The sequence below is a fragment of the Cryptomeria japonica genome, chromosome 3 (assembly GCF_030272615.1).
Source record: "Cryptomeria japonica chromosome 3, Sugi_1.0, whole genome shotgun sequence".
Lineage (NCBI taxonomy): Eukaryota > Viridiplantae > Streptophyta > Pinopsida > Cupressales > Cupressaceae > Cryptomeria > Cryptomeria japonica.
In genome coordinates, this window is record NC_081407.1 from 380,200,093 (window position 1) to 380,211,334 (window position 11,242).

The 11,242-nt window shown below is 33.1% G+C and overlaps 1 protein-coding gene across 1 annotated transcript; it reads right to left on the reverse strand.

Annotated features, from left to right (window-relative positions):
• Nucleotides 1-798: 798 nt before the first annotated feature.
• Nucleotides 799-8,494, reverse strand: LOC131044740 (protein VASCULATURE COMPLEXITY AND CONNECTIVITY). Its single transcript, XM_057978147.2, has 3 exons — nt 8,229-8,494; nt 7,694-7,902; nt 799-1,123 (listed from the first exon to the last, which is right to left on the reverse strand). Exons 1-3 carry the CDS (start codon nt 8,322-8,324, stop codon nt 913-915), a joined length of 516 nt encoding a protein of 171 aa, XP_057834130.1. The 5' UTR covers nt 8,325-8,494; the 3' UTR covers nt 799-912.
• Between the last annotated feature and the right edge of the window lie 2,748 nt (nt 8,495-11,242).

Genomic DNA, 11,242 nt, shown 5'->3' on the forward strand with positions numbered 1-11,242 from the left:
TGTACTCCTAAGTACACCTATGTACATATCTTCTTATTTATCATCCCAAAATCCTTGATACAACCTTCTTTGGACACAAAATTCATACTACCACCAATAAAAGAGATCAAATGCCACCTAATTTCCTAATTATCAAGAAATGGCCTCAAAATATATAACATATATTGCTATATGCAACATGCAAGCAATAAAGATGCCTTCGGCTATTGGAACACTTTGTAAACCCACTAAAAACTCACCAACCACTCAATATAGGACTCATGCCCTAGTCAATGGTTTAATGATGTTAAGGAATCATTATAAATAAAATCTACAAAATGATAAGTTGGAATACCTGCTTGATTGCATGCCCCTTAATGCAACTACATCCTTATTTATAAATATTATGATTATTATTATCATTATGCAAATTTTAATTCATGTTATTAGTGCTACTACTACCATCACCACCATGTTTAACATTATAAATTTAGTGATGTTTAAAGTTATGAATTGAGTGATTTTATGAGTTGTTGGTCATCCATCATTCTTCTCTTCTGATACTATTGACTTGTGTTCCATAATTTCAGTAGCAACTCTAAGATATCTATTCATCAAGTGTTCTTCATTAACAAGTGTTTTTCATTAACAAGTGTTCTTATGTTACTAATTTTTCAACTCTTTCTTATTAAAATCATCTTAAATCTAATTTTAAAGAAAATAAACAACTAAAAGAACATGTCTCAATAAATTATTGCTAGTCAAATAAATATTTATAATCAACATACTTAATATAATATTTTAAGTAAACAAAGCATGTATACATAAATATAAGATTAATTTAAAAATCTAAAAACTACATTGAACAATATTTACATTGATGAATCAATAAACAAAGTTTTATATATTCTCAAAACAAAAAAAAACTATTTTTCATGTAGAACCTTCCATATCATTATGATTCTTTTCAACATTCACTATCCTTGATGTAAAGCAGTAAGCCACACTTGCAATAGCATGAATGAAAGCCACCAAACCTCCAATTGCCAAAAGCTTGTGTTTAGTTAGACTACAAAATTCATTGGATTTTGAATTAGAGACCGCTCCCACTATTAATAGCCCCAATCCAACGATAAAAAGTACCCTGCATCACCCAAGCATGTTATTAAACCATTAAAACACATTTGTACATAGATAAACATAAAATAAAATTTCACATTTTTTCAATTTTGTAATCTCTTTCTCACATTAGACATTTTCTTATCATTAAATTTAAAGAAAATTATTGTATTTTTTCAATCAATTTGTAATTAGTTAAAATTCTAATATTCTCTAGATTAAAATTGAAGATCATTTCTATTATTTCAAGACTTTCAATTTCACGGATCTTTCCTATTATCAATTATATTTTCTTGAAGTATTTTTTAGATTAAAAAGCAGCCAAAATGCAAGGGGGCTGACCCATAGCAACATTAAGAAGATCAGTGGCAAGACCACTGACCGCATATAAACAACAGATTACAGCCTTTTGCCTCTATCAAAAACAACTATCATTCTACGAGAGTTTATCAGAGTTAAAGTAGTAATAAGCAGAGTTTTAGATATTTGCCACGCAGGGCAATAAACATAGAAACTTAAACAAAAGCATAGGCTAAACCTATCCGCCCATAGGCTACTAACCATAAACAAAAAACCAGTATCCCTCTGCATTCAGAGCATTACTTCTTTTTCCCATGGCTCCTCTTGGGGAGGAGCTTTCTTGCCCATTCCTTGGTGAGGAATTTGAACAGGGCCTTGTAGTCCTCGTCATCCTTGCCTTTACCTTTGGACGCACTTTCTTGCATGAGGCACAGAGTGGTAGCTGAGCAACGCATAACATTCAACACAAATTTTGAAACATCATGCATTTTGGACTCCGTCGCCTCCAGTCTGCTAGTGATATCCTGCACATTAACCGCAAGGGCCTCCACCTTTTTCTCGAGCTCCGCCAGGTTGTTTTCCTCCTCTTTTATGCTACTCGCCTCCTCGACAACCATCATTTTATCCAATCTGAAAGTCGGGGAGGGAAAATGTGTAGGCTTCAGACTCTTCGAAGAGGTGGGGCTTTCAGAAGCCTGGGTGGAGTTGACAGAGTGAGGGGTCGGGTTATGGTGGAGCGAGACCACATTACCAGTCGGGATGGAATTATTAGTGTCATGCGAAGAGGAGGGGTCTCTCAAGATTTTTCCAAGGGTTTAGAGGAATATTTTCTTGGAGTGTTGTAATATATAAGCAATCTGAATTTGTTCTAAACCACTTATTGTTTTGTTATAATCTATTTATTCTTTATGCTAATAATTTTTTTAATATAAAAATTTATAATTTAAAAATATTAAATCTAAGCTTATTAAACTTTATTTTCTAAATATTATTAATTATTATAATTGAGATGAATCGATTAAAAAAATGTGTTTATTTTTCCATGAAATTAAAGAATTTATGATTTATATTTACAAAATAAGAAAATCAATTCAATAAAATATACAAATATCTATAAATATTTATTAAACTTAATTTTAGAAAATAAATATAATATTAAATTTATCATGACCAACTATTTTTATATTCTTATACCTGCTAATGGAAGGTGGATATGGAGGTCTTTAATATATTCTCCGCCTAAATTTATATATACAATATTAAGAAGATGGAACATTAAAAGATTGAATTTTCATACATGTAATTTTTGTTTAATGTATGGATTATTATTGCTTTGTATCATTATTTGTATATGTTTTTGAAGTTGTTAGTCACCTTCTTGAAATGTGTTATTATACACTTACATTTATTGAATTGTAGAAAATGCATTGTAATAGGAAATTTTGAAATGAAGATTTACAAATAGATTATCCAATAGGAACTATCTAATAACATTATATAAAGGTTCTTGTGAGATTATAGAAGTAGTAGGGGTTGCTTTTCTTGTATATATCATAGTAGAATATTTATTAAAGGAGGTTCATTATCCATTCTAATAATAAATAATGAAGAACGAGCAATTATGCTTTTGAAGGTCTTAAGCTAGCATATATGCTAGAAGCTAAAATGTTGTTATGGAGGTGAATTATTGATCGTAAATAATGTGGAGGAAAAAAAAACTTTCATTACCAGATTTTAAAATATGGACCCAATGTCACTCTATGCTTGGGCTATATACTAAAATGACTAGTGTGGGGCTTTTAATCTCTTTTTATCTAAGATAAATAAAAAATGAAAAATCCATTGAACAAATTTGGAGATGTAAATTTTGGAAAATATAAGAGGAAATGACAAGAGAAAAGTAAACAATGATAAAATCAAAAGAATAAAATTGATAACAAAAGCTAATGAAATTATTATATATTTTTAATCAATAATAGATAATAATTTTATTAATAGAAAATATTAAAAGGTACATAAGCATAGATAAACATCAACCAATCCAACATTAAACCCTCAATTAGATCCAACCTTTACACCCAAAAAGCCCTAAATACACCCACCATTATTGAGACTTTACAAAATTTTGGTTGTTTCAATACTCTCTTGATTTTCTTCTAATGGAGATGGAAATATTTTTTGACTTATACCATTAGTTTCCTTTAACATTCACTTGGACTATAAATGAAAGTAATACTTATGACATTAAATAATCAACAACACCTAGATATTGTGTACACAACCAAGAGAGATTATCTACCTAGATTCTATATAAGATACATGTTTTAATTCATGAGTTATTAAGAGTGGGCCTTGGAAAGATCTTTTTTGGGTTAGAAAGGTGTGTAAAGATTTGAAATGGATGTTAGTTGGGAAATTTAAGAGTTCTTTTATTCTAAGTGAAAAGAGAGGAGGCAAGTAAATATTCTCTAATAGTATGGAAGATTTAGAAAAATTTGTATCTAAAAATGGACTCATAGATCTGTTGAACTAAAAGGGTCTAGTTTTATGTGATAAATGGAAGAGTAGAAGGAAAGAATTATTCAAGTCAAGATTGTTGATTTTAAATGAAAATTGAAATGCAAATTTATATTTTATTGAAGACTGAACTCGTGACTTTAAAATACTAATTTTATGAATAACTAATGAAAACTAAAATGCAACTTTATATTTTATTAAAAGATGAGGACATGATTATAGAATACTAATTTGTAATTACATATTATAGATTTTTATTACTCAAATTACCTAGACTATAGTAAGAGCATACACCTATGAAAACCTAGGACTCAAATTCTATTTCAAACCATAAAATCACTTAATCCTTGCAATAAGACATCTTGCTAGCTCTATAGTAGACCACACTAAACTTTTATGTTAAAAATTAATAATCTTTTGAAATCTAACTGTAGAATTATAACACTTAGAATTTTTTATTAGCACACTAAAGATGTACATAGCTATAAAGACATGTTATCATGAACAAACATTTTAAAGTGGAAGAGAAAGTCACTTTTGAGGGACCCAAAAAGTGAGAATGGCCCACTTAACACTCTTAAATGGTTGGATGGATCTTGCTATTTGGATAGGTGGGAATCCTATAGTTAATTCTTAACATAGCTAACATCATGGCACAAACAAGCACATGTGCTTTCTTTTCTTCCTTTTGCATGAAATATGATGGAGGAAATATTACTCAAGAAGTGGGACCCTTAACTATATCCAATTAGATGGTAATTGTTTATATCTAGATACTTATCTTTTCATTTCATTAGGCATATCCATACCCCATTTCATTCTTCTTTCTTGTCTGGTTGGGATAAGAATTGGTTCTCCTTCAATTCAAGCTTTTAAGAAATGTAGCTCTATCATATAGTAATATTCTATTTATCGCAGATATTAGTAATGAGGTATGTTAAAGATACATATCCATACTTTGGGTAATAATAGTTCTAAAACATGTCTTGAGATATTCAAAGAATTAATCTATACATGGAATAAAAAATATTGTAAATATGTTAGCATAATCTTCAAATTCAAACTAAAACAAAGTTATATTGTTAGATAAAACCAAATTTACAACATTTAAGGACATTCATCATTCTCTTGATAGGCCATGATATTGTTGTGAATCTAGTGATTTGGATATCAAAGGCACAATTATTTCTAATTAGAAATGAAATTGGAGTATCTTCTAAACCAAATTTCTTTAGAAAGTATTCTTTGATGGTATATTATATTTCTCCCTTTGATGGCTTTGATGGCTCTAACAAATCAATTTCATAGTTATCTCTAATCAATCTTCTTAAATTCATTATCCAATTATACAATATCCAAACATATAATATTAGCTCAATACTTGGTGTTTCTATTTGAGGCAGAGTTCTATTATCTTAAACCATTAGAACTCAATATTCAATTTCGTCTATAATAGTTGCAAATTTTCTAGTTAGAGTATCAACTAAAGGATTATTTTCCCCTTTTATCCATTTAGTATCAAAATCATACCCCAAGAATTCAAAATACCAATAAAAAAAAAAATCCTTCCTTATGTTATATCCTTATTTGGATTCTTTTTCCTAAGATTTCTCATAGGCTGGTTATTTGTTCATACATTGCCAATCTCCACTCCGTCAAACAAGGATGACACAATATACCTTCCACCCACTGAACACCACGTTAGCACCACCTCATCAATCACAAGTCATTTGATCCAGTCATAATAGCCTCGTCACATGTTTGGCCAAATCATCTGCCACAAAATTGCCCTCTCTATACACATGGATGATTTTGAATCCTTCAAAGTTTCCCACCAACTCCCATATCAACTTGATCCATTTCCTAAGTCTCCAATTTGGAGTTGTTTTATGTCGGACCACATTGACCATTATGAGGAACTTTTCATCCAAATGCACTTGATTTACTTTTAATTCTAGTCCAAACTTCAACCTAACCAAAATTGTACATCATTGTTTGTTGTTATGCCTAAGCATTTTGATCTCTGATCGAGAACCACCCCTTTGTGATCCATTGTAACGTACCATGCACCACTAACTCTAGGATTGCCTTGGGAGGCCCCATCAAATTTGATTTTCACCCAAACATACTTTGGTTCCTCCCAAACTACTCCCTCATGTGGATTCGAAGGAATATTAACCTTCCTAACAACATTAACAGAGGAAATTCACATTTTTACTTTTGATCTATATATGAATATATGTATAAAATTTAATTTAATTAGTTGACTCTAACTTGCATTAATTTCTTATTGTTAGTTGATGACATGCATAGTCTAACATGACATGGTATAAGCACAATGTATCTATCAATTTATGGCATCACTGGATATCTTATAACAATCAAAACAAGATTATATTATAATGATGGGATTGCAAAAAATTAGTTCTTTTTGTAATCAAATTTGATATATTATAGAAATAGACCTATTGGAATTCTACAATGGCAATTCGAGACAAAGACTCACGTCATGCCCATCTACATAAAAGTTAAAACACAACAAACATAAGTACATATAGAAATAAAATATGAAAACATATTTTTTAATTTTACTTTGTGAATGAGAAAAAATAAATATTATTATAAATTAATTAATTTTTATTTAATAGGAAAAAATTCCAAGACATCGTATTTTTAAAATATATATTAATGTTTACAAATGAAACTATTAGAAATAAAAAATAACTCTGAAATAAATAAAATAGATTTAAAATAAAATAAAATAAAAACCTAAATTAATATTTTTTAAAAAATAGATAAATAATTATACAAGCGAACGTCTTGTACTATTTATTGTTGTTGTAAAGGGTGTAAAGATGTTTAAAAACCAGCCATAAGTGTATGATAGTTGAGATTGGAGAAGGTTAAAATCAGACTTGGATTTCTTATGATTACCTTGTTTTGCTTTGTACTTTTGAATGGAATGGTATGATAGTTGAGATTGGAGAAGGTTAAAATCAGACTTGGATTTCTTATGATTACCTTGGTTTGTTTTGTACTTTTGAATGGAATGAAATGTTTGCGGTTAGTTATTTGTAGTCATTTCTATTTTTGCTATTAATGGAATTTTATTTAAAAAATACGATTATAGTATAGTTAGTGTAATTTCACAGTTGAGAATAGTCTTGACATAAGTTAAATAATTTTATCTTTTAGTTTTCTGAAAGAAAATGTGCTATATGGTTGGAATAATTGTTCTTAAACCTCTGTTGTTCCAAAGCAACATAATGCTTGATTGAAAAAACAGAATTATCAAAATTGATTCCATATTACAGAAGAAACTACAGTCATGGGTGGCTAAAAATTTAAAATCTAAATACAAGGTGTATAAAAATACCAGGAAGAACTTGAATCTAAAGACTGTAATACCCCTAAAACTATGATCCAAAACCCTAAAATAATGTTGAGTCTGATCCCCAAGGAACAATAACCCTAAAATAATGTTGAGTCTGATCCCCAAGGAACAATAATATGTTCTATATGGTCAAATGATTATAAGAGAAATAAGATCCAATGGGTTTTCCTTGAACTGTCTTTTCAATTATGTGGGTTGTGCCTACTCTGTTCAGTTATTAAGTAGTACTAATTGAAGGCACTAAAAATGGTGAATATGTCAGATGGAGAGAGCCCCCAATCCATTCCCTATTTCCCATCTTATATCTGTCATAGGGCAGCTTAAGTAATCTACTAAAACAGAAAAGTTGTTTACCAGAAGTACTTTAGTAAAAGAATAGCTTACCAAGAGAGCAGCAGAAAGGCAGCAGCAACTTGCTTGTGAAGTGATGAGTGTTGATGATGGTGTGGTTTTGAAGCAAAGCAGATACATCCTCCACTTACATTAGCAATAATGTGAGCCACCAACAAAAGAGCAGCTGCTGCTACCCCATGCCAAAAAGCAGCATTGCTAGCTACTTTGCACTTAAATGTTAAAGACCTAAAATATTTCACCTGAATCCATCCACACCAGCACATAACATCTCATAATCTTTACACTCATTGTGATCAGACCTAAATAAGAAACAGAACAACAATATTTCTAATGGGTTTTAAACAGTATAGCAGATACAATATTTCTACAATTCATATAAATTCATATTGACAGTTTTTTTTTCAATCAATCAACATTCAATATCACACTTTATGATCAATCATCAGAAAAGATGCACATAAAATTCTTTATAAACACACAAAATTGATATTATATCACACAAATTGATATTATATTCTGAAAAATTCATATAAAATCAGATGAAGTCTTGATTTAATCAGATTACCTTGTCTTGAGCCAATTCACCCTGTAAGCTCAAAATTCCTGCAATGACATCCAAAAGCACCACCAAAATGCATGCCAGGGCTCCCCTTAATTCCATGGCAGAAAATGGCTGTAAATTTGTGGCTGTTGATTAGGGTTACAGATGGAAGCCACTGACACTTTTTCTTTGCCGTCAACATCAAATAGGTTTTTACAGCTGTAAATCAACATTATGCTCTCAGGATTTCAGTGACGCCTTTAGTCGGTGGGTCGCCATTGTAGTGACAGAATGATTGTACTGTGACTTTTGAAAAGAAAGAAAATTGTGCTTAATGCTTATCTTTGACAATCTCCATCACTATTTTATTTTTAAATGAGAAGAATCCAAAGAGTAACAGTTCTCCCCGCCCTCGTATCGAATCAAAAACTCTCCGCGCCCATTTTTCAATTTTCATATGTACGACTCTATAATTGATTCCTAAATAGTGTCTTGTTTTATTTTATTTTATTCTGGATACTTATGATTACTCTCGGATTTGGTAGGGATATTATATAGTAACTAATATAAATTTTAATGAGGTTTTAGGTTTGTTGCGACGGAAAGTTTTTATAAAATATATTAGCAATTGTATTTAGGTTTGCAATAGGTGTGTGGAAGGGAAGGGAAGTGGAAGGTCAATTTCAGTTTATTTTTTGCGTATATGTGTGTAATATGTAGGTGTGTTCAAGTGATAGCCTTCTTCCTTCAACAGAATTTTGAGTTCATTCATCAATTGACAAGGGTTTCCTATAAATTAAGCAAGCCTCCTACACTACAGGCTCTGCAAAACCTAGGAGAGTAGACCTCTAGCAACATTTATCAATCTAACATAATTTAAGACAAATGTTGCACATAACAGATAGCTCTCGATTTGTTTATCCATAACACATAAAACATTACCCAGAATTGGCTTTGTTCTAGTTACAATTCATTTATACATATTTGAGAGTGAAGAATCATATTCTACCCCTACTGCTAACAACAAGGAAAAAATAATTGTAAAAAACTTGAGCTCCGCAACTTTCCCGCTCTCTACTTTTTGGAATTTTAGCTATGGTTGTCATTTCTGCAGGGGAGGGCTCGTCCTCCCCGACACCACCCCTGCTCATCTGCAGATGTGTCTGGATCTGGTACTCGTGTTGGGTTCTCAAAATGTTGGGTGGGTTCCTTTGGTCGGGGATTCTGTTGTGGAGGTTTGTAATGCAGCTTTGCATGAGGTTCACTCCCATGAGAAGAATCCACATGTGACCTCTAGCTTGGATTCACATAACAAGGATCCCAAGACTGATGGTGTGGGGCCTTTGTCTGGGGAGGCTCAAGCGAGCACTTGGAAAGGCGCTCTTGTTGGAAATCCCAAGACGGTGTTGTCGACTCAGCTGTCAATGGTCACTGTTGGCGAGGATGGTCCTGAAATTTGTCTCCCCGACAATGTTATGGATAATATTGCCTCCTCCCTACACCTCTGCTTAGTGGGGAGATTCTTGGCCTTCAGACCCACGATAGACATGGTTAGAAGATGGGTTGGTTCAAGATGGAAACTAAAAGGTTGTGTCTCTGTCTCTACTATGTCGAGTGGACTCTTTTTATTCAGGTTCACTGTTGAAGAAGACTTTATTTTTATCCTCTCTGGTTCGTGGTCCTATGGCAAACACTGCTTGGCCCTCTCTAAGTGGGAGTCGGGGTTTGACCCTAGTGCTAATCTCCTCAGAAGTCCAAACTCGTTTATGATCGCCTCTGTGTGAATGTGGTTATTAACAACCCTCTTCCTAACTTCATCTCTCTCAAATCAAAATGGGGAAAATGGACACAAGCTATTGTCTATGAGAACGCCTCCCTTTATTGCCAAAGATGTAGAAAACATGGCCATGTGATAGCTAATTGTCTAGTCCCTCCACCTCCAGAGGCCAAACAAAAGGAGAAATTGTCCTCCCCGAGAATTGTCAATGAGGATTCGATGCTAAATGTTCCCCCCTAGCCCCCTAGTCACTGACAAGGTTGAGGACTCGGTTAAGGACTTAATGGAAAGGAACGATTCTCAAGTACCTGTTGAGGATGGCTACCCCTTCCTGGAGGGTATTCTTAATATAATGAAGACCTCGAACCCCAAGGCGCCCCCCCCTCCTCGGGGAACTGCTTGGGTCCAAACCTAGAAGAGGGAGAGATCTCCCAGAGGGAGGAAGAACAAGAAGGACTGAAAGTCGAGGATTGCTTCAGGGAGAAGAAGAGGTACAAGGAGGTTACCCCCAATATGCTTAAAATGTTGAATCCCAATACTATTGGGGATGATGGGGGGGGTTTGTGGTGTGTCGGGGCTGCCCTCACGCCCCCCAAAGGGAATGGCCTGGGTTTGAATTCTTATTCTACTGCTACTTGTGTGGAATCCTTTGGGGAGATCACTGAAACCTTTTTCTCCCAGGGTAGTCGATTTGCCTCGTCTTCGCCTGTGGATAAAGAGAAAGATGAATGGCAAGAACCAAAAAGAAAGACTAGAGGAAATAGGAAGGCGAACGTTGGTACTGACTCTAAATCAAGTAGACCCTCTGAGAGGACCCTCAGAACTAAGGTAATGGCCAGAGAAATTGCCAATAACTCTGGAGACATCTCAAAAAGGAAAGAAATGAAGTTCCTTTCTTGGAACTTAAGGGGCTTAAACAACCCTTAGAAGCAATATGCTCTTAAGCAATGCATTGTAACCAATAAGGTTGATATTATTTTTAATCAGGAAGTGAAAATGACCTATCAAAACTTTGCTTCTCTTGTGGACAGTTTGTGGCCTGGTGTTGCCTTCTATTATAGTGAGGCAAAAGGCACTTCGGGTGTTGTTGTGACTCTCTAGAATAAAAGTAAGTTGGATGGTAATGATGTAGCCTTTTCTCACAACTTTCTTGCTATAAGGTTCACTTTGAATAACTTCTCCTGGTACTTTTTTAACATATATGCTCCCAATACTAGAAATAGTCGGGCCCTGGTCTGGGAGGAAATCTCTATCTTCATGG